At 36.5% G+C, this 23,448-nt stretch overlaps 4 protein-coding genes across 5 annotated transcripts; all 4 read left to right on the top strand.

Moving 5' to 3' along the window:
- The first annotated feature begins 1,919 nt into the window (after window positions 1–1,919).
- PP2C5 (phosphatase 2C5) lies at window positions 1,920–4,641 on the top strand. Its single transcript, XM_007008868.3, has 4 exons — window positions 1,920–2,455; window positions 2,667–3,008; window positions 3,131–3,310; window positions 3,418–4,641. The coding sequence occupies exons 1-4, from the start codon at window positions 1,973–1,975 to the stop codon at window positions 3,589–3,591; spliced, it is 1,179 nt and encodes a 392-aa protein (XP_007008930.3). The 5' UTR covers window positions 1,920–1,972; the 3' UTR covers window positions 3,592–4,641.
- A 1,068-nt stretch (window positions 4,642–5,709) lies between these two features.
- On the top strand, window positions 5,710–17,087 carry LOC18585831 (Clathrin, heavy chain). The gene is made up of 30 exons (XM_018129240.2): window positions 5,710–6,080; window positions 6,315–6,519; window positions 7,276–7,364; window positions 7,458–7,536; window positions 7,680–7,807; window positions 8,304–8,402; window positions 8,498–8,606; window positions 9,233–9,312; window positions 9,394–9,621; window positions 9,713–9,778; window positions 10,247–10,363; window positions 10,453–10,650; window positions 10,758–10,874; window positions 11,033–11,092; window positions 11,384–11,470; window positions 11,570–11,653; window positions 11,749–11,883; window positions 11,983–12,045; window positions 12,134–12,238; window positions 12,311–12,423; window positions 12,527–12,779; window positions 12,875–13,011; window positions 13,093–13,371; window positions 13,455–14,457; window positions 14,619–15,104; window positions 15,213–15,383; window positions 15,459–15,644; window positions 15,980–16,102; window positions 16,282–16,392; window positions 16,497–17,087. Exons 1-30 carry the CDS (start codon window positions 6,036–6,038, stop codon window positions 16,656–16,658), a joined length of 5,118 nt encoding a protein of 1,705 aa, XP_017984729.2. The 5' UTR covers window positions 5,710–6,035; the 3' UTR covers window positions 16,659–17,087.
- Window positions 17,088–17,821: 734 nt separating this feature from the next.
- Window positions 17,822–20,828, top strand: LEW3 (UDP-Glycosyltransferase superfamily protein). The gene is made up of 7 exons (XM_007008860.3): window positions 17,822–18,208; window positions 18,283–18,569; window positions 19,224–19,410; window positions 19,511–19,579; window positions 19,691–19,884; window positions 20,148–20,257; window positions 20,353–20,828. The coding sequence occupies exons 1-7, from the start codon at window positions 17,909–17,911 to the stop codon at window positions 20,592–20,594; spliced, it is 1,389 nt and encodes a 462-aa protein (XP_007008922.3). The 5' UTR covers window positions 17,822–17,908; the 3' UTR covers window positions 20,595–20,828.
- A 284-nt stretch (window positions 20,829–21,112) lies between these two features.
- On the top strand, window positions 21,113–23,055 carry LOC18585829 (uncharacterized). Of its 2 annotated transcripts, none has more exons than XM_007008858.3 (2): window positions 21,113–21,273; window positions 22,044–23,055. In XM_007008858.3, the coding sequence occupies exons 1-2, from the start codon at window positions 21,232–21,234 to the stop codon at window positions 22,770–22,772; spliced, it is 771 nt and encodes a 256-aa protein (XP_007008920.2). In that variant the 5' UTR covers window positions 21,113–21,231; the 3' UTR covers window positions 22,773–23,055. The 2 variants fall into 2 exon arrangements, with proteins under 2 accessions (XP_007008920.2, XP_007008921.2); XM_007008859.3 differs by having other exon boundaries at window positions 21,137–21,273; window positions 22,050–23,055.
- The last annotated feature ends 393 nt before the right edge of the window (window positions 23,056–23,448 follow it).

Here is a 23,448-nt window from a genome sequence, read left to right as displayed (position 1 = left end):
GAATATATTTTATATTAAATTTAGAAAATTTACATATTCAATAATTTTTAATATGAAAAATATTAAAAAATAAATTTATAACATTGAAAAAGTAAAAAGTCTAATTTTGGGTGGTTGGAATATGAGAAGATGTACCCACTTTACAAAGACATTGCTGTAAAATGCTCTTGCTCACATGTATACATTTATATTCAACGTTCACAACTTACATTAGAATGCCCACTTTGTTTGACCAAATTTTTATAATAATCCCCTTTTATATATGTATCTACATGTCAACGAGATTACTTAGTGTTTAATTTTCGTGCGTCAGGCATCGATGAGAACGAGAATCGAATTTGGCAAAGCTCAAGTTTAATTTGGGAAGTTCCAAGTTTCCTTTTTTGGTCAAGAAAAAACGAAGAAGTCGGTCGGTTTACTAAATCAAATTTAATATTCAAATAATGAACAGAAGAAGCTTTTGTCATTAGTGGAACAGTTCAGATTTAGGGTAGCTGAGCTATGCTTGCTTGGACCTGATCAAACTCTAGAGCATAGAATTTGATACTGTCCCCTGCTCTAGGCCGGTTTTACCTTCTTTCATGTAAGGTTTTCACACTCTATATATATATATATATATATATGTTTATTTATTTATTTATATAAAACGATAATGATTGTGTAAATCAAATCACTCGTGATAATTACATATTAAATGACTTTTAATTATGCTTGATATAGTAACAAAAATATAATAGTAAATCAAAATTTTTACTTGTACAAAAGGTTCTATCATAGATATACATGTATAATTAATATGATTCATGTAAAATAGTGATAATCTTGTAAACCCGATTATACGGGGTAATTAATTGTAAAATCTTCACAGAATAAAGATATTACAATTTCAAAAAATTTTCATATTAAATGACTTAAATTACAAGTAACATCTTAATAAAAAATCATAATAAATCAAAAAATTTTATGGTTTTATTAAATAGCACCAGTCAATTATATCTTCTCACTAAAACCCAACAAAAATATATTGTTCAAATTGAATAAGATAAAACCATATAGATAAGTTAATGTGGTTGGAAATTATGTTCGAACATTAAATATTAATTTTTAATGAGATTCAAATAAAATAATAATATAATTAAATTTTAATCGAATTTAAATTCAAGTGACTTACTTAGAAAAATGACAAGGAAAATGTAAGGTATAATAATGAGAGAAACACCGTCTCTAACTAAGCTCCGGGCTAATTAATTAAACCTAGTTTGACCGCAAAGTTATTCTCTCTTTTAGCTTTTATTGGCCAGTCTCTTGTTCTATGTTGATTGGACAGATTTGTTTATTATTATCCTTTAACTTACGTGACAAAAACTTGAACGGCAAACGGAGGAGAATTAGACAAAGTCCACTCTTTGGTATAGCGCGTGCACTGTCAGAAAATCATAGGGCTCATCTAAAATAAAACCTCAAAACTTTGGAAAGAATATATATTATTATTATTATTATTAAATAAATATATTAAAAAATATTTTTAAAATAGTATAAGGATAAAATATATATATAAAGTAATTTGAGTATTTAGTTTATTGATTGATGCATAATTTTTTTATCTAAAAAATAAAATTTAAATTTTTTTTCTCAATTATAAAAATATATATATAGGGAATAATGAAATAAATTAGAAAAAGATAAGCATATGCAAAACGAGTCAACCCGGCGATTCCTAACAAAGCGGAAACTTAACATCACGCGCCCAAGTGAAAAGGGCGCTTCAATTGCCTCCCTCAAATCAAGAAATTCAAACCGAGTCAAACTGGGAACTCAAAATCCTGAAAGCAAACAAGAAAACGCCACGTCATGTACCGTCTTCTTCACGTATATAAACAGAAGAGGAAACCAACTCCCTCTCTCAATGTTCACATCTCGTAGCTGGGCCTTCGTTTCTACGTTTTCTCCCTTCTTTCGCTACCGAAGAATAATGCCTTGGGCTCTGGTGGTTCCAACCTCTCCGATGTTCTCACCCAAAAAACTACCTTCGATTTTCTGCAAATCGGACGGCTCAGCTTTCCCCTTATCTCCTCGCGTCAACGCCTCTCAGGCGCCTCAGTCTCCGTCATCTCTTCCGTTATCCTCTCCCAAATCACCTCGTCCTTTCTCATCCGCCTCCGTTGCGGCACCGCAGTCGCCGTCGGTGTCATCGTCATCATCATCGTTAAAATCTTCGTTGTCTTTGGGAGCCGACACTGCGTCGCCTTCGGTGGTGAAGAGGAAGAGGCCAGCGATGATAGAGATTCCTACGCCAATGGCTGTGAAGCTGGGGTTCGCGGCGGAGACGCCGAGAGGGGAGGAGGAGGTGCAGGTGGAAAGGGAGGGGTATTCTGTTTATTGTAAGAGAGGAAGAAGAGGGAAAATGGAAGACCGTTACTCTGCTGTTGTTAATCTTACCGGAGATTCTAAACAGGTCAATTTCCCCTCTAATTTTCTTCTTTTAATCATTTTAAATGCATAGAAATTTTAGGACTATTTTGTTTCTTTTATTTGCTATGTCATTGTTGGATTGATTTGTTGAATTGAAAAGTAAGAAAAGCAAAGATTAAACCCTTATTACCATCAACAGTTACCAAAACAAGGCTTTGACTTTTGCATGACCTGAATTGATTATGAATATGCAGGCCTTCTTTGGTGTTTTTGACGGGCATGGGGGTTCAAAGGCTGCTGAATTCGCGGCGAAGAACTTAGATAAGAAGGTAATGGAGGCGGTATCAAACAGATCATGTGGAGAGGGAATCGAAGATGCAATTAGAGAGGCATACTTAACCACGGACATAGATTTTCTAAAGGAAGATGTAGTTGGTGGTACTTGCTGTGTCACGGCAATGGTACATGAAGGTGATATTGTTGTATCGAATGCAGGCGATTGTCGCGCTGTTATGAGCCGAAGTGGTGTAGCAGAGGCTTTGACTTCTGATCATAAACCTTCAAGGCAAGATGAGAGAGACAGAGTTGAAGCTTTGGTATGTAATCAGCTATTTCTCTTGGTGCATCTTTAGTTCAAATTTCAATATATAATGAAAATTTAAAGACAAGATTGATGATGTGAAATTAAAGTTTTCTGTTTTGATGTTTGATCTTGTAGGCTGGCTATGTGGATTGTTGCCATGGTGCTTGGAGAATACAAGGTTCTCTTGCTGTATCGAGAGCAATTGGGGATAAACATCTTAAACAATGGGTAATTGCGGAACCAGAGACGAAATTGTTAAAAATTCAGCCTGAGTGCGAGTTCTTAATCCTGGCCTCAGATGGTCTCTGGGATAAGGTAAATGTTAGACCGAATTTGTTCATATAATCGCTTTTGAACCTCCTTTTATGATCCTTGTTGAGTTGTTAATGATGTTGTATTGAATTTTTTGACTTGCCTTTCAGGTTACCAATCAAGAGGCAGTAGATTTAGTTCGGCCTTTCTGTGTAGGCGTTGACAAGCCTGAGCCATTTTCTGCTTGCAAAAAGCTTGCTGAATTATCATCATGGAGAGGCTCGTTTGATGATATTAGTGTTATGATAGTTCAACTACAACATTTTGTTTCTGGACTTGTTTAGATGAGGCTGGTTAAAGTTTTTACTCCACCTGCAAGTCTTCCATTTTAAATCAGAAACTTGCAGCTATTAAGCTAGAAGAGCTGTGATGCTTTTCAAATTGCTTCATCCATTATCCTGGAGAAAATGGCAGTGTTTATGGTAATGGCAGTAAGCAGTGGTTGCAATGTTGACGACGATAATAGTTTAACCTGGACATCACTATGATTTAAAGATGGCGTTATGGTATACCAAAATGTCTTGCAGATCATCAGGCTGTGATCACTTTCCCATGCCAGTGTGTTATCTCATGATCTTAAGTTGCTCATATTTGAGGTTCAATGGGTTCCGTACCACCATGATAGCAGGAAGACAGTTTCAATTGCCTTATCAGAACAAAAACAAAGGCGGTATCGACTGATCAGGGATCCTCACATAGTTTGTCATTATCACCCCCTGATTACATGATAATAGTTCTTAAAAGGTAGATAAACAGGGAGAATTTTCTGGAAGTGGAGCACTTGTAGCAAAGTAGCAGCTGCCCATGGTCATCCCTACAAGTTACCATCTTGACCAGCTGTTTTTTCTCTTTCTTTTTGGGGATTGTTCCAGGTCAAGAAACGGTTTCTGGATTGTTGTTTAGACCAGATGGGTCACGTTTGGCAGCTGGCTTGGCACTTTTCCAATGATGGATGAATGGTTTCTCAGTCCACTTTATATTAGCAATGATGCAATCAAATTAGTTCATGTTGCCTCCTCTTTTGTCTGTTACAAATGCAATATTTTAGCTTTACTTTTAGAATGAATTTGTAGTATTTTCTTCTTGTAAGCATGGGATGCTGCTCTTGTGAGTCCCACTCGACATCTTGACTCCACAGCAACAACTGGGTATTTTTTTAAACAATTCTACCAAACCCAACTGCTGGCTGGTCCGAGGTAGACAACAAGAAGACAACAACCTCAAACCCAGAATTCCAGCCCAAATAAGAGTCCATTTGGGCTGGTTTCCCAAACCTGTATTTTGTGGGCTTTTATTTTTTTATAAAATATCTATACGTGTAATTTCTCAAATCATTCAAATTTAATTCAAATACAAAAATAGAATAAAATTTAGATAGAAATTTTAAGTTCGAGTCGTGGTACTTTATCGATCTTTGTTTTGGCTTGATACACTTGGGTCAAAGTATTCATCGAGGGCGGTGAGAGTGAAGAAAAAGAGAGAAAATTAAGCATAAAAAATTAAAAAAAAAAAAAACAAAGAAAGTTCTCTTTAGCATGTCAATTTGTCAAGGAGTTTGGCTAAGAATGCAGGAGATTCCCTTTTGCTTAAATCCGAATAAATGAAAATGACAAAAGATTGTTAATTAGTGCATATGAAAAGTAAAACTTCCCTCCCAACTTCTGATATTTTTTCCAGGAAGAGGCCCATCTAATTGACAATCAAGTAAATTATAAGCCTTTTCTTGGAATTACAGTGAGTTTTCCATGTCAGCCTGAGCTATGGATTGATCCTCCCTAGTATTTGTTCAAACATCACTCATAATCAAGTAGAAAGTATACATTACCCCATTGCTTTTCCTTTTTCTTCGTTTTGGAAGCATTAAAGGGAGCTGGGGCCTGGGTGGGCTTGCTTGCATGTACTAGCTTGATGTAATCCCATACCCCCAAGTCAACCCCAACAGAGAATCCCAGAAACAAAAATATCTGCCATTTTCTTTTTTCAACAGTTCTTTTTCATATACTAAAAATATATTTTCTTAACTCTATAAAATCAAGAAAATTTTAACCATGATGCAAACTTTGATATTGTTATTGAATAAGATAATGTTTCATTTGATCTATATTTGATATGACTAAATTTTATAATTATCAGTTAATCAAATATTATCATTTTCTTAATACATAAATTTAAAATATAAATACTTCAATTTTTATTTTTACATATTTATTGACAGTGTATTAAATATAAACTGGTGAATTTAAAGTGTTTTTTTTTTTTTTTTTGTTAGTTTACCATATTCAGCCGTTTATTCCCTTTTTTCTTGTAGCATCTTTTAAAATTCAAAAATAAAAATAAAATTTCGGGTCGGGTAATTACCCGAATCTGGCGGCTATATAAAAACTAAGAGCCAGCAAATGCGCATAGCACTCTAAGGCACACATTTTGCACGTCCTTTCCTCTTTCTTCTTTATTTTTCTGGAGTGCCTTAGATTGGATCTCTCTCTCTCTCTCTCTCTCTCTCTGCTTCTCTGTTCTTCAATTCTTCACCAAATTCGATCTTCCCTTTTTTCTTTTCTCCGTGGATTTTTCGTACTGTTTTAAATCCCTGCTTCAGATCTCGTGGCAGAGTGTTTGCTTTTTCGTCTCTTTTCTCAGTGTTTCGTTTTGACTCCGCAATTGAAAGATTGAATCTCAGCAGTAGATCTGCTCCTGATTCGTGAATCGTCAACCGTTGATCTGAGCCACCATGGCGGCCGCGAACGCTCCCATCGCCATGAAGGAGGTTTTAACTGTAAGTCTTATGGTTTCACTCTCTTTCTTCTCACTCCTCGTTTCGGTTCAATCGATTTATAGAAAATTCAGCTGAATTATAGCAATTAATCGGTTATTAAGCTTAATCTAATACTTCCTAAACCTTTTCAGATCTAATATCTGTAATACTTGTTTAGATCTGTTTGGAACTTCCCCTATACGTTTCAAAATAGTGAAAATTTTGAGTGATCTGAACGGTGTCGTTTGTTTGCAGTTGCCGAGCATTGGCATTAATCCTCAATTTATCACTTTCACGAACGTAACTATGGAATCTGATAAATATATTTGTGTGAGGGAAACGGCGCCACAAAATAGTGTTGTGATCATAGACATGAACATGCCGATGCAGCCGTTGAGACGGCCTATTACAGCGGACTCCGCTCTTATGAATCCGAATTCTAGAATCCTTGCTTTGAAAGGTCAGTTACCATATCAACTAGCAGTTAGTTTATTTTAACTCATTTTGTTAATTGTGTATAATAATTGACTGTGATTATTTAGCATTTTTGTCATTGATTCGAGTATTGTATATTCAATTTGACTGTTTCGTATAGTCAACAGAGCTTACATTTGGTCGATAAGGTTGAACTCTTTTCTTATTTGATAGCTTAGACTCTGTCTTATCAACAACCTAGTCATGTAGGAGAGTGTTTTTTTTTTGCTTTTTGTGTTTCAATGGAATTCTTTTGCAGAAGAATCTTATCTGAATCAGCACATAGGCTCCTTTTGGTTGTTGGTTTGCTACTTGCATTTTGCTTTCTGAAAATGAACAAATGGATGAATTGTGATACCAGTCAACTGCAACGCCCTGCTTAAGGCATCAAAGTGTGTGTGAACGACAGTGTTTGTAGCCGTTAATGCTTTTCTGCTCTACTGTTTTATCGTGATATTGATTAGGTTTTGCATTTGCATATCTGTTTGTTTAGTTTGCCAGGATCAGTTTGACAGCACTGCTGAGTGCTTGTTAACTTCTTCCTATAGCAGAATTTGCTTCAATTTATGCCCAACTAGACATGAAAAATATGCTTGAGATGCATTCTAGTGCTTGGCATTCTTGTAATGAAAGTATTTACTGGAGAAGGAAATTCAATATCTTTAATATTGATATTACTTCTTGTTTAATATTTTTTATTTATCTATGCCTTATGCTCATGGACTTTGACATCGCCTTGTAGCTCAACTACCTGGAACAACTCAAGATCACTTGCAAATATTTAACATAGAGATGAAAGCAAAAATGAAATCACATCAGATGCCTGAACAGGTGAATAGCTATCTGTGTCTCAACATTTATCGTTTTTCCACGATAGTTACTTGATTGCATGAGCTTTGCAAACTTTCCTTGGTTCATGTCCAGGTTGTATTTTGGAAATGGATTAGCCCAAAAATGCTTGGCCTGGTCACTCAGACTACTGTGTATCATTGGTCAATTGAAGGTAAGATGTTATTCTGTTACCTTATCTAGTATCACATACTGCTGTGATTTGGTCAGCTCTAAAAAATATTCTTTGAATGTACTTTTATCTATTGTATAGATTTCTTTGGTGTTATGTGTCTCATTGCATCTCACTTCTGGCAGGTGATTCCGAACCAACTAAGATGTTTGAGAGAACAGCTAATTTAGTGAACAATCAGATAATAAACTATAAATGTGACCCTTCGGAGAAGTGGTTGGTTTTGATTGGAATTGCCCCTGGTGCACCTGAGGTATGTAGTTGCCCTGTAATGCTTTCTAAAGGTGAATAATTTTTTGTTGTAATGAAGAGGTTGTTGCTTCATTTGCATTATGTTTTTGGGAATTTGATAACTGCTGCATGTTAAGTAAGTTTTGTTGCATACCAAAAAAAAGTGAATTTTCAAAGTAATATATTTAAATTTACCTAAAGCTGAGCCTAAGAATTTCTTCAAGCTAGTGTGGTTGTTGTGTGGTCCATGTTTCAAACTGCTAAAGTGAACTTGGTGAATTAATTTAGTAACTCCTTATAGGTGATTTATTTTATCTCTTGGGGTGTCATATTGGATTTGCATCCCTCTAACTCCTATTTTAGTTTTCTTTGCCATCCTCTTTTGGCCCCATTTTACCTCTCTACTGTTAGATGGTTCCTTGCATAACTTTTAGTAGTTATGAAATTCTCTCTTCAGAAAATCATTCTTGCTGCCACGATATGTTCTGATTTTGATCTATATGTCTTGTCTCTTCTAGAGGCCACAATTGGTTAAGGGGAACATGCAACTTTTTTCTGTTGATCAGCAGCGTAGTCAAGCTCTTGAAGCACATGCTGCTTCATTTGCTCAATTTAAGGTCAGGAGATTTCTTATACTTTGTTCTATTTCACTAGATAAATAAATTCTAATCTAAGAAGCAGGTTATCAAATATGCTTGTTTGTGTTGAGCAGGTTCCAGGAAATGAGAATCCTTCTACTCTTATTTCCTTTGCCACCAAGACTTTTAATGCTGGCCAGATTACATCAAAGCTGCATGTAATTGAGCTTGGTGCTCAGCCAGGTTAGTGTGCTATGCTGTCTTTGATACCTTTGCTATCTCCTTGTTTTTTACTTGGGGGTGGGTGGGCGTGGAACTGAAGGTCTTTCTTAATAAATACAAAAACTGAAAACATAAAATCGAGTAAACAAAACAGTATGCCTTTGCCACTTCCAGTGGTGGAATAATCAAAAGTAATACTTTATTATCTTGTTATGATGTAGACATCAGAAATTGGTGATAGATGACAAAATTGGTTCTGTAAGCTATGATCCTTTTGTGAAGTTGAATGCTTTTTTTTTTTTATAAGTAGCAAGTTAATTGTTATTATGGCTGTGGCTCTAATAAACTATTGTTGCCTGTGCTAAAAATCAGGACGTATTTTTATTTCTTTTGAGTTTTGGCAAGTTCAGTTGGGACACTATTTTGGAATATTTGTGGGGCTTTAACTCAGAATTCTAGGATTCTATCTATTGCAAGCTCTAAATCATGACCAAGACTATTATGAGTCAAAAATTTTGTTGGGCATTGTTTTTAAGCATTGGCTTCAACGATTCTTCTTCAAATAAACTTTTCAGCTATAATCTTGTGTTGTGTGTTGTTCAGTCTATTATTTTTCCAATCTTCTAACACAACATACTTGTTGGCAGGTAAGCCATCGTTTTCAAAGAAACAGGCAGATCTATTCTTTCCACCAGATTTTCAAGATGATTTTCCAGTCGCAATGCAGGTAACATAATATCCTAAATTTTCCATCTCTTTCTGGTAAATTGTTGTGCCAATAAATTGACATGCCTCTTTTACTTGGCAGATATCCCACAAATACAGTTTAATCTATGTAATCACCAAGCTTGGGCTGCTTTTTGTGTACGATCTAGAGACAGCAACTGCTGTATACAGAAATAGAATCAGTCCAGACCCAATATTTTTAACCTCTGAAGCTTCATCAGTTGGAGGGTTTTATTCCATCAACAGGCGAGGTCAGGTGTTACTGGCTACTGTAAATGACGCAACAATAGTGCCATTTGTTAGCGGTCAAGTATGTTTTTGTGGCTTTTCTGTTTGCATCTGGTATCACAAAGGTTAAACATGCTGGCTTACAACTTTTTTCTGGTTGTTTTCTGTTACAGTTGAACAATTTGGAGCTTGCTGTCAATCTTGCCAAAAGAGGGAACCTTCCTGGTGCGGAGAACCTGGTAAGTGGATTGATTTGTATATTTGCTGGTCTGTTGTTCCTGTATTTTAGATTGGGAAGATAATGTAGGAGTAAGAGACTGATATTATCCACTGTAAATTTTGATTTTCAGACAATAATACCTAAAGGAAAAAACTATTTTAACTGAGGGGATTGAAGGGGAGGGATACTTTTGTGGTAACTTTCTTCTTGGGTTGTGGGATTTCTTCAATCTTGCTGCCATGCTGAGATTGAAGACATGCTGTACTTGTTTCTGGATTTACTTAAATACTAATTTTATGTGTGTGTTCTTTCAATTGGTATTGCATGATTAGATTTAGTGTTTGATATATCTGATGCTACATGTTACCAGTAATGTCTTATATAAGTTATTCAACTTTATATGGTATTTTATTTGGATTTTGTTCTGGGTGACTTTATTCTTTCTGTATTCGAGGAAGTTGACCGTTTGTGATTTTGAATATCTCAGGTTGTCCAACGTTTTCAAGAATTGTTTGCTCAGACAAAGTACAAAGAAGCTGCTGAGCTTGCTGCAGAGTCTCCACAAGGGATCCTTCGCACACCCGATACAGTTGCCAAGTTTCAGGTCTCATTTTGCTTTCTTTATTGTGTAGATAGTTGTTTGTGTTTGTTTTGTTTTTATCTGAAACATAATCCTTCGTCCAAATGCTGCAGAGTGTTCCTGTGCAAGCTGGGCAGACTCCACCGCTGTTGCAGTACTTTGGTACACTTTTAACAAGAGGGAAGCTCAATGCATTCGAGTCTTTGGAATTGTCTCGACTTGTTGTAAACCAAAACAAGAAGAATCTTTTGGAAAATTGGTTGGCTGAAGATAAATTGGAGTGTAGTGAGGAACTTGGAGATCTTGTGAAGGTTTGATTTGTACCCACTGGAATAGAAGTCTATCAGTATCTCATTCAAATGTATCTAAATTTCTACTTCAAAAAATTGGGCTGATTTGACTTGTGCTTTTGTTGTAGACTGTGGATAATGATCTTGCATTGAAAATATATATTAAAGCTAGGGCAACTCCAAAAGTTGTTGCAGCTTTTGCAGAAAGGAGGGAGTTTGACAAAATCTTGATTTACTCGAAGCAGGTGAGTGCCACATTTTCTTTATATTGGTATTTTCTGGTGTTATTGATGTGAGATCTCCTTTTTAGCAGCCTGTCAAATTTTGGGGGTTTTATTTCTCCCTCTTGTTCTTTGTATTTTGATGAATGCATCAAATATTCACAACTAAGTTGTTTCCTCAGGTTGGGTACACACCTGACTACTTGTTCCTTCTGCAAACAATTCTTCGTACAGATCCACAGGTTTGTTTTTATTTTCTGTAGTCTTTAGTGTTTGAGGTGTCGAAGCATGTTGAATCATACATACATACATACAATGAATAATTATGTTCAATTGTATTATTCTCTTCATTAAAGCCTTCTAAGTCAATTTTTATGAATATTTTGATTAAATTAAAAGCTTTTTTATCGTTTGCTGATAAATAGATTGCAAGTGTTATGGATTTTTTTGATGGGATTGGATCTGTGTAATTTTCTTGGATGAAATACTTTCTTGTATGGGAAATAAGTTATCACTTGATGTTTTACTTGCAGGGAGCTGTTAATTTTGCATTGATGATGTCTCAAATGGAGGGAGGTTCTCCAGTTGATTACAATACCATTACTGATCTTTTTCTTCAGGTCTGCTGCTTATTGAATAGGTTGTGAAAATAATGTGATTTTCCTACTCAAAATATGTGAGATTGTTTTCTTTGATGGATGTCTTCTTTCTGTTTTCAGAGGAACTTGATCCGGGAGGCCACTGCATTTCTATTAGATGTTTTGAAGCCAAATCTGCCAGAGCATGCCTTTCTACAAACAAAGGTTATTTCTTTGATGTGCTGGTTAAGCTAATCTAAATTTGGTTTCTTTTTTTTGAAAAGTACATGCTTTGTTCCATAACATTCTACTCTGTGCAGGTCCTGGAAATCAATCTAGTAACATTTCCAAATGTTGCTGATGCCATTTTAGCAAATGGAATGTTCAGTCACTATGATCGTCCACGAATTGCACAACTTTGTGAGAAAGCTGGTCTCTATGTGCGAGCTCTGCAGGTAATTATCTTAGTGAAATTAGTATTTATCGCATTATGTGTGATTTTCTACACTGAATTAATTGTATCTCCTTGACTAAATGTAACACCTTTTCTGCAGCATTACACGGAGTTGCCAGATGTTAAACGTGTCATTGTGAATACACATGCTATTGAGCCACAGGTACATGTTGTCTATTATCTATATTTCTCGGTAAACTTGGAGACTTCAAAACCTACTGTCATTTTTCTGATAATATTTTGATTTTCAGGCGCTTGTTGAGTTTTTTGGTACTCTTTCACGAGAATGGGCTTTGGAGTGCATGAAGGACCTTTTGCTGGTTAATCTAAGAGCCAACCTTCAAATAATTGTTCAGGTAAATAATGTTGTACTTTGTTATGCTAATAATGTTTAGTAAATCACCGAAGGCTAAGTTGTGTCGTTGCAGGTTGCCAAGGAGTATTGTGAGCAGTTGGGTGTTGATGCTTGCATAAAACTTTTTGAGCAATTTAAGTCATATGAAGGGTTGTACTTTTTCCTGGGTTCTTATTTGAGCTCAAGGTAAGTTACTTAGCAAACAAGAAATTTCCTTTGAATGATTGCTCACTGTGCAGCCATTCTAGTATGGTACTTATTATGGTGTTCACTACCGATTATGGGACAGTGAGGACCCTGATATACACTTCAAGTACATCGAGGCAGCTGCTAAAACTGGACAGATAAAGGAGGTTGAGCGTGTGACCAGGGAATCGAATTTTTATGATGCTGAAAAGACAAAGAACTTCCTGATGGAGGCCAAGCTTCCTGATGCTAGGCCCCTGATTAATGTTTGTGATCGATTTGGGTTCGTTCCTGATCTCACTCACTACCTTTACACAAACAACATGCTCCGGTACATTGAAGGTTATGTTCAGAAGGTATGTGATATTTTCGGCTAGATATTTATATTGGCATACTGCATGAATTTGATTTAATCTCAAGTACTTGAGAACTTGTTTGCTTCTTTTTATAGGTGAACCCTGGGAATGCTCCTTTGGTAGTGGGCCAGTTGCTAGATGATGAATGCCCAGAAGATTTTATTAAGGGTCTCATTCTCTCAGTCCGTTCTTTGCTTCCAGTTGAGCCCCTTGTGGAGGAATGTGAGAAGAGGTGATTTTCTTACTGCATCTTCTGTCCTTGTTTCCTCCTATCATTACCATGTGATTCTCATTTTCCTTGTGTGGTTTCCAGAAATCGACTTCGTTTACTTACACAGTTCTTGGAGCATCTTGTAAGTGAAGGAAGCCAAGATGTGCATGTCCACAATGCTCTGGGTAAAATCATCATTGATAGCAATAACAATCCAGAGCACTTCCTCACAACTAACCCTTACTATGATTCCCGGGTTGTGGGTAAGTACTGTGAGAAGCGTGATCCCACCCTGGCAGTTGTGGCTTACCGAAGAGGACAATGTGACGATGAACTTATCAATGTCACAAATAAAAACTCATTGTTCAAATTGCAGGCCAGGTATGTAATTATTTAGCTTATTAATGATAATGTATTGGATCTTTGTGTTTTTTGTGGCTTATGTGTTTATACTTTGAAAACAGGTATGTTGTTGAGAGGATGGATGCTGATCTTTGGGAGAAGGTCCTAAATCCTGAAAATGAATATAGAAGACAGCTAATTGATCAGGTTGTGTCGACTGCTTTGCCAGAAAGCAAGAGTCCAGAACAAGTTTCTGCAGCTGTTAAAGCTTTCATGACTGCTGACCTGCCCCATGAACTGATTGAGCTTCTTGAGAAGATTGTGCTCCAAAACTCTGCATTCAGTGGGAACTTCAATCTGCAAAATCTACTTATTTTGACAGCTATTAAGGCAGATCCATCTAGAGTTATGGATTATATCAATAGGCTAGATAATTTTGATGGACCTGCTGTTGGAGAAGTGGCTGTGGAAGCACAACTATACGAAGAAGCTTTTGCAATTTTCAAAAAATTCAACTTAAATGTTCAGGCTGTCAATGTTTTATTGGATAACATTAGAAGCATTGATCGGGCTGTGGAATTTGCATTCCGAGTTGAAGAAGATGCTGTTTGGAGTCAGGTGGCCAAGGCACAACTGAGGGAGGGGCTGGTGAGCGATGCAATTGAATCGTTTATTCGTGCAGATGACGCTACTCAATTCCTTGACGTTATCCAAGCTGCTGAGGATGGTGATGTCTACCCTGATCTGGTGAGGTACCTTCTGATGGTTAGGCAGAAGGTCAAGGAGCCCAAGGTGGACAGTGAGCTTATTTATGCCTATGCAAAGATTGATAGATTGGGTGAAATTGAAGAATTCATTCTCATGCCAAATGTGGCTAATCTTCAAAATGTTGGTGATCGCTTGTTTGACGAAGACCTATATGAAGCTGCAAAAATAATATTTGCATTTATATCTAACTGGGCCAAGTTGGCTGTTACACTGGTGAGGCTTAAACAATTCCAGGGTGCTGTTGATGCAGCACGAAAGGCAAACAGTGCCAAGACATGGAAGGAGGTTTGCTTTGCTTGTGTTGATGCAGAGGAATTCCGATTGGCACAGATCTGTGGTCTTAACATTATTGTACAAGTGAGTTTCCTTTCATGTTGAATTTTTGGGTTACATTTTTTTTGGAACAATGAAGTTGTAGACAAGTGTGCTCATTCAGTTCCCTTTTTCTTCTCATTTTGTTTGTTTGTTGAGACCATTTGTGCATGATGATTTTGACCTTTGTGTTGTCAATTTTGTAGGTGGATGACTTGGAAGAAGTCAGTGAATACTATCAGAATAGAGGATGCTTCAATGAGTTGATCTCTCTCATGGAGAGTGGTTTAGGATTGGAACGTGCACACATGGGGATCTTTACTGAATTGGGAGTGCTGTATGCCAGATATCGTCCAGAGAAGCTTATGGAGCACATTAAATTATTCTCTACTCGTCTCAATATTCCCAAGCTAATAAGAGCTTGTGATGAGCAGCAGCACTGGAAGGAACTTACCTATTTGTATATCCAATATGATGAGTTTGATAATGCTGCTACTACTGTGATGAACCACTCTCCTGAAGCATGGGACCATATGCAGTTCAAAGATATTGCAGTCAAAGTTGCGAATGTTGAGCTATATTACAAGGCTGTCCATTTCTACTTGCAAGAACATCCTGATCTAATCAATGACATGCTGAACGTGCTTGCACTTCGTGTGGACCACACACGTGTTGTTGACATTATGAGAAAGGTTAAATTTTGGCAGAAAATGATCTAATATGGAAATGAATACTACTGATTTGCTTTGGTATCATTTAATTCATTTTGGGTTGCCAATTATTTCTTTTTGGAATTTCAGGCTGGTCATCTGCGTCTTGTGAAGCCATACATGGTTGCTGTTCTGAGCAACAATGTCTCAGCAGTAAATGAGGCATTGAATGAGATTTATGTGGAGGAAGAAGATTATGATAGATTGAGAGAATCAATTGACTTTCACGATAATTTTGATCAGATTGGCCTTGCACAAAAGGTGAGGTACCGTTGTTTGTACATTTTTGTTTGCTGCTAGGTTGGCTTCTGATAACGTTTCAAATTGCTGGAATAGATTGAGAAACATGAGCTGCTTGAGATGAGGCGTGTTGCCGCATACATTTACAAAAAGGCAGGCAGATGGAAGCAGTCCATTGCATTGTCGAAGAAAGACAACCTTTACAAAGATGCAATGGAAACAGCTTCACAGTCTGGTGACCGCGAACTTGCCGAGGAGTTGCTTGTATACTTCATTGAACAGGTACTCAACTCATTCCTAAACATATAAATAAAAATATGGTGACTGATAATGGTTCGTACCGAGATGGTTATTTTTTCGAAGTATAAAGCATTAGACCTTCTTGGTCAATGAGTACACCTCATTACCTTAGTTTGCTTTCTCTCACTTATTCTTTTAGGGTGCAAGTATTAGCATAAAATCATAGTAGTCAATAACCAGACTGTAGGATATAGAAAGTGAAGTTTTTAATGTGTGCTTGTTTTTGCACTATGGTGGTTTTTCTTCAGGTATTGTCACAGTAGTGTTGGTTATTATTTTGGATTGGATATAATTTTGTGTTGGTTTTCTTTGTTCAGGGCAAGAAGGAATGTTTTGCATCATGCCTCTTTGTTTGTTATGACTTAATCCGACCAGATGTTACCCTTGAGCTAGCGTGGATGAACAATATGATTGACTTTGCATTCCCATATCTGTTACAGGTGATTTCTTTGCTGATTCTTTAATTGTCATCATTTGATTCGGGTTTTATTAGCTACGTTTTTCTGGCTCATATTGTTGCCTTGCTGCAAGGCTTAGGTGATTGATTTTAGCGTGCCTTCCCATTTTACCATGATTTTTTCGGTTTTCAACATCTTTCTTAATTTCTGTATTTTTCCAGTTTATCCGTGAATATACTGGCAAAGTTGACGAACTTATCAAGTACAAGATTGAGGCTCAAATTGAAGAAAAGGCTAAAGAGCAGGAAGAGAAGGAGGTGATCGCACAACAGGTATAACAGCTTCGGAAGTCGAAACCACAACTCTGTTTTCTTCAAAACATATTCTTGATGAATCCATCGATCTTCTAACTGATTAAAATTGCCTTCTCTTGCAGAACATGTACGCTCAGTTACTACCTCTTGCCTTGCCTGCACCACCAATGCCAGGTATGGGAGGATCGACAATGGGAGGAGTGGGGATGCCACCACCACCCATGGGAGGAATGGGGATGCCTCCAATGCCACCTTTCGGCATGCCACCAATGGGCAGCTATTAAGTCTTTAACAGCTTTGTTTGATTGAAGAAGTTACTTAGCTGTGGATCCATGTTGTTGCTCAAGAGAGAAAAATGACGACAGCGTAGTTTCGATTAGTGGCATTTCAGCAGGGCTCCGATGCCTTCCATATATTTTTTTTCACTTTCTTTGCGTTCCTTCATCTGATGGGGGTGAAGATGAAGATCAAGTTGGAATAATGCCATTTTTGTGCTTTAGGTGTGTGAGATATTGTCTTTGTAATATTCTTTTTTGTAGAAGAGGCATTTTTTTTGGGGCTGCTGGCACAGAGGGCAAGCACAGGATTTCATGCATTTGTATTTTGTAGTATTATTATTTCCTTCTCGGTCTTCGGAATCGACCGAAAGTATATACAAAATCACTTCACACTGAATCATAACTCCGGAATTTGATATTTTCCTTTAAACTTTATTTCCCTCATTGTTTGTTTATTTGCCTTTTCATTCAAGTGGAAACAAAATTTCCTTTCTGATTTATATTTCATTTTACAGAAATTTTAGACTTCTAAATGTTTATTTTAAAATTCCGTTTGATCAGGCAGTTCGATCATTTCGTGCAGAATGGGGAAAGAACGGGATAGAAAGGCAATTAACATAGTTTTATCATATATATATATATATATATATATATTTATGAAGTGTGAAATTCTATAATTTGGGAAGTAAAACTAAATAATATGTTATTAATATGTTTAAAGTAATTACAGGAAAAAATAAATTAATATTTAATGTATTGATATTGTACTGTTTTTATACACAATTCAATCATTAAATTTTGACATTTCATTAATGAGGTATTATTTTTTAAAAAATAAAAAGTTGATAAGGTCTAACATTAAATTGTATATAATTTGATTCTTAAATAGATAAAAACACAAAAATTGTATTCAAAATTTTTTTCCCTTATATTTGTTTCTATGTCAGAAAATAAATTAAAATAATTTTAATTTTCTTACTTTTTACTAGTTTATTGCCAGGAAAGCAAATATAATTTTTTTAATTAGAATTTTCTTTATTTTTAAAATTTTGTCCTTTTTCATGGACTTGGACTTGTTGCCACAGCTCTAGACCGAATGATACTCTCCCAATCTCCCTTCACTGACACGACGTCGTTTCTATTGTTGGTTTATATTTTTAGCCTTTCGCCTGTTTCCTTTCTCCTTCGTTTGGTCGACTCCGAAGACCTTCTCTCCATCTCTGTTCGAGAAAAGAAGAAGAAAAAATCTTCAGATCATGATAACTTGGATTCTTTCTTGGTCTCTAATCTCTCTTCCACTCGCTACGATCCTTTTGTTCGCTTCAAAGATTCTCAACCGCCGAAGAAACAAGAAAAGAGCAGTCGGATACTTCCATCCTTACACCAACGATGGCGGCGGCGGAGAGAGAGTCCTTTGGTGCGCCGTCAAAGCCATCCAGGAACAAAACCCAGACCTCGATTCCGTTATCTTCACCGGCGACCACGACGCCTCCTCTCAATCCTTAATGTCACGCGCCACCGATCGCTTCGGCGTCCACCTCCTTTATCCCCCAAAAGTATTTTCCTTTCAAATTAAAAAAAAAACCTCCTTTTATCTCTTTTTTTTCCCCTAATTATGCTAATTTTTCAGGTGGTGCATTTGAATAAAAGGAAATGGATTGAAGAAACAACGTACCCACACTTTACAATGATTGGGCAAAGCTTGGGCTCAGTTTATTTGTCCTGGGAAGCTTTGAGCAAGTTTACACCTTTGTATTATTTTGATACGAGTGGTTATGCTTTTACATACCCAATTGCTCGTTTATTCGGATGCAAAGTTATTTGCTATACTCATTATCCTACTATCAGTTTAGACATGGTTTCTCGTGTTCGTCAACGAAGCTCCATGTACAATAACGATGCCTTAATTGCTGGAAGGTTTGCTTCTACTTTCGTTTTACCAATCTTTAGTGATTGGAATTTGTATGTCGTAGATTGTTAGATTGAACTATTGAACTGTCACTGGTTGCATTGGAAGTTTACGGGTGTTGTCTTGTTTCAAACTAATTTTCAGCTCGTTTTGGTAATGATCACATGTTGAAAAACTTTAACAGTTTTGCGTGTATCATCTACATCAGAGGTTTGCTTCTACTTGCTGAATTTTTGCGTTTGTTAGATTGCATTCTTCACTATTAATTGCCATATTCAAAGTTGTGGATATGTGTATCATCTACATCAGAGGTTTTCTTCTACTTGTCGAATTTATGCTTTTTGCAATGAATCAGTGATTGTTAGATTGCATTCTTGACTATTAATTGCCATATTCGAAGTTGTGGATATGTGTATTGTCTGTCTAAAACTATATTGGATTTATTCTGTCATTTATTTTCTGTTAACTTTAAATATCTTTTGTATTTCCTGGTTCAACACTAGTATTACTACCATTCTTCTTGAATTGGCAGAAAATGGATCTGCATAAATGGCGGTAATGTAGTTTGTTAATAGAGTAGCCTAATGGTCTGACTAGGCCTTGGCAATATATCTGGCTTCTCATCTTGTTATCTAGATCCTGACATAATCCTTTTGTGGCAGCACGTGGTTATCCCAGTGCAAAATTATCTATTATACGGTTTTTAGCAGGATATATGGAATGGTGGGCTCTTGTGCACATCTTGTAATGGTAAACTCTTCATGGACTCAGTCTCACATTGAGAAGCTTTGGAGAACTCCTGAGCGTACTAAGCGAGTTTATCCACCTTGTGATACTTCAGGACTTCAGGTTCTGTTTCTCATTCTTCATCACAATCTGAGTACATTTTGTATTTTTGTCATATATTATGCCAATATTTATAATTTCTTACCAATTTACATCTGAACAGGCACTTCCTTTGGAAAGAGCCATGGAAACTCCAAAAATTATATCTGTTTCTCAATTTCGTCCAGAGAAGGTGCGCATACTTACATAAACTTCAAGCTAAAGGTACAACAGTTCTTGTGTCTCAAGTTTGGGACCTTGATTAATTGTAGCAACTCTTTACAGTTTGATTCTTTTAACTCAGGCACATGGTCTTCAACTTGAGGCCTTTTCAGTTGCCATCAGAAAATTAGATAAAGACTTGCCAAGACCTACGCTCCAGTTTGTGGGTAGTTGTCGAAATAAATCAGATGAGGAAAGACTTCAGAACTTGAAAGATAAAGCAGTGCAATTGAACATTACTGAGGATGTGGAATTCCATAAAAATTTGATGTATAGGTACTGGCAAATGAGCTGAGTCATCTAATTTGGTTTGATATTCTGTCAGAATGAAATCATCCAAAAATTTATGGTCAGCAGAGAATCTACTATATATGCAGCTACATAGCTGCAATATATCACATTGCGGAAGTCTTGATCAAGCATTGTGCTTTTATGAGATGTCAAAAGCTTATCTGTGCCTAGATATGTTTTAAAGCAATTATTAGCATGTATGTTTTTTTAGTTGACTCTTAGCTTCATTAATTTCGTATGTTATGCAGGGACTTGGTAAGACTTTTAGGTGGTGCTGTTGCAGGAATTCACTCAATGATAGATGAGCACTTCGGAATCTGTGTTGTAGAGTACATGGCTGCAGGAGCCATTCCTATCGGTGAGTATTCCAAATGATATTTCACTTTCAGATCGGATTTTTCTGTTTGTAAAATGTTTTTACATGGCACTGAATTTTCTTGCTCCCTTCTTCAGCTCATAATTCTGCTGGCCCCAAAATGGACATTGTTTTAGACGAAGATGGGCAAGAAACAGGATTTCTTGCTCTAAGTGTGGAAGAATATGCAGATGCAATCCTGAAAATCATAAGGATGCCCGAGTCTGAAAGGCTCAAGATAGCTGCAGCTGCAAGGAGAAGAGCCAACAGATTTTCCGAGCAAAGATTCTATGATGACTTCAAAGCCGCTATCCGACCAATCTTATGTCATTCTTCCTAGTGATAAGAGTTACACCAGAATCACACTGACAAAGAATAGAGAAGTTCTGGTTTAAATTCTTGTTGTTTATTGGGGGTTCTTCACCCTCCCAATCCTGCCATTATAGAAAGGTTGACCAAAACCTTTGTCAAACAAAATAGGTATACTGAAATTTTGATTCTAAGCAAAATTGAAGGATTACCAGTTTTGTTGAATGAGAATTTTCTTCCTTCTAGTGTAATAATTTTCCTTCAATTTTTTCCCCTCCATTTTCCTTGTGGTTGGCAAACTGGTGAGATGTTAACCATGTGTATACCTTCACCCAATGTCAAATGATTTATAGCTATAGCTACCTTTAAATCATACAGAATTAAAAAAATAATATTCTTACACATTATTATTATTTTTAAAAAATAATTTTTGTAATTTAATTGAAATAAAAAGAAGCAAGATAAATCATCAATGACAAATTTTAAAGCAAAAGGGCAAAAAAAAAAAAACAAGAAGAAGATAAGGGCGTGGCCTTCACGCGCATTTAAAGACGGTGGTGCTAAAATCAAACAGCTCGATCTCTTAGATTTCGTTACTTCATCGCCACAAAAAACCACAGGTCGCGCCTTTTAGATTCTCTTCTTTCCTCTATGGTTGCCACCAAAGCATGGCTATTTCTCTAAACTCAGTCTTGGGCTTCAATTTAAAGGTAAAAGAAAACTAAATTATTTTCTCTCTTTCACTTCCACTTTGCCTTTTCATTTCTCTCTGAATGCTTTTTACACAGTTTCTTGGGTTTATTTATTTTGTTTTTATAAAGCCCTTTTGTTGTTTTAATTCCATGGAAACATGGTTTTGATTGTGTATGGCAGCAGTTTTTGCGAACTGGGTTCTCTTGTTTTGAGCTTCTTAGCCTTTCTAGGAGCTAAAAACTTAAGTTGGCAGAAGCAGTAGATTACTTTTGGAGCATCTAAGCAAACAGAAAGAAATAAAGGAAGAAAAGTAGATTAATCCTAAAAGAATATGTTTTAGTCAATCTGTTTTTAGCCTGATTCATTTTCTTTGGTTGTAGTATACATTTATTTCGTTGGGTTGTATTTTCCTGGTGCTAACATTGATCCTGGCCTGTTTTAAGTAAAGTAATGTAGTTATAGAATGCGAAGTTATTGAGTTCATGCATCTGCAAACTTAGACAGTTTTTTCTTTGTGGAGAATTAGGATCTATGTATTATCAGTTCAGTGTAAATTTTGATTCCAATGTCAGAGATTGCATGTTTCTATGCTGGTAGTAGTTTTTTTCTTTTCATTCCAATCAAGCATTTTGTATATATTTATATTTTTATTGAGTATTTCGACTGAGCAGCATATCTGTTTGTGATTTTTTTTTCTTTATGTTTTGAATTTGTTGTAGTTTATTCTTTAGATATTTTGGTGACTGTATCCCCTTGATTATTTACAAAAGTGTTTCCCCAATTAAAGTTGCAGGCTAAATATCAGCATGCCTCGAGATCCTCTGCTGGAGCTTCGGCACTTAAGGCGAACCCCATCACATTTCCCTTGCAAATTTATGGCTCCAGGGGACATATACAGCAAAAAAGATGGGGATTGTGTCTTTCAGTTGCAGACAGTGATCGACTAGCTGCCAACAGCAGTGTTAAGGGTTCTGGAGATGCTGAGAGGCCAGTTTCTGATAATCAAGTTGCAGCTCTGAAACCCACATTATTGGATTCACCTAGAGGAAATGGCCTGTTGGAAACTAATGCTGATAATGAATCTCCGTCTCAGACCTCTGAGACTAGTAATGGTTCAATGGTTTCGTCAAATCTGAAGCAGGAGGCACCATTGTCTCCTGGCTTGCAATCCACAACAAAAAAGGCACCACTAACAGCAAAAGAGAGGTTAAGGGCAGCTCGGGTCCTCAGTCGTTATGCAGAGTCAAAGCCATCAAAATCAGAGATGGGCAGTAAAGTATTAGATGCTCTGAGGGAAAGTGATAAAGGGAAGAAAAGATCTCGCCTTCCAGAAGCACCTACAAATTTGTTTGATGACAGCAAGCGAGGTTTGCCGAAGCAAGGCCTCACGTTTCAGTTTCCAGGGGGTAGTGATCTCTTTCTCATCATCTTTTCATTTGTATTTATCAGCACAGTCATGTTCACGACAACTTACATAGTATGGAAAGTTGGGGCCATACATTTTAATGAGTACTAAGGTGGAGGGCAACCTGGTTCTGCATCGTTGGATAACCTAGCTCCTTGACACATCATTGAAGATAACATGTATGATTTAGGTATTGCAGATGCCCAACTGTCTCGTAGCAAAAATTTTATTTTTGATGAGCCATCTATACACGAATGTACAAGGAATTGTGTGGATGATGTTTATTATCAATGCTAAACCTTTTCTGCCTGGTATACGTTTGTAATTCTTTTCCTTTGAATATTTTAACCCAAGTAGTTAAATTAATATGACAAGAGCCAGGTAATTCCTAGAACTTCTGAGCTTAGTTCATTTTGGCAATAAATGCTGCCTCTGAATCTCCTTTTGTCTGTACTTTCTCATTAACTGTTAATAACTTTAGGAAGAGTTTTGTTTCTGATGTTTTTATTACTAGAATATTAGCTAGCATGTTTGTGTGTCACCTGCAGCAATGAAATTTCCTTAAGTGTTGCTAAACAGCCAATAAAGATGGCATTAACCCATTCAATTGAACTGAGATGCTGTTTCCTTGGAATAGAGGACTGGGTACACAGCTCCTTTTTCCTGAACCAAGTATTGTAATTGCCCCAATTTCCGGTTGTTATATCCTGTTGATTCTTGGATTTTCAATAATTTATTGTACTTCAACTGCAGTTCTATGATGTAATTATGAATGAACTGAATTACC

Source organism: Theobroma cacao, chromosome 10 (genome assembly GCF_053813885.1).
Source record: "Theobroma cacao isolate CCN51 chromosome 10, ASM5381388v1, whole genome shotgun sequence".
In the NCBI taxonomy this organism is placed as follows: Eukaryota; Viridiplantae; Streptophyta; class Magnoliopsida; order Malvales; family Malvaceae; genus Theobroma; species Theobroma cacao.
Note: the sequence above shows the minus strand (reverse complement) of the source record. Positions and strands in the feature narration are given on the sequence as shown.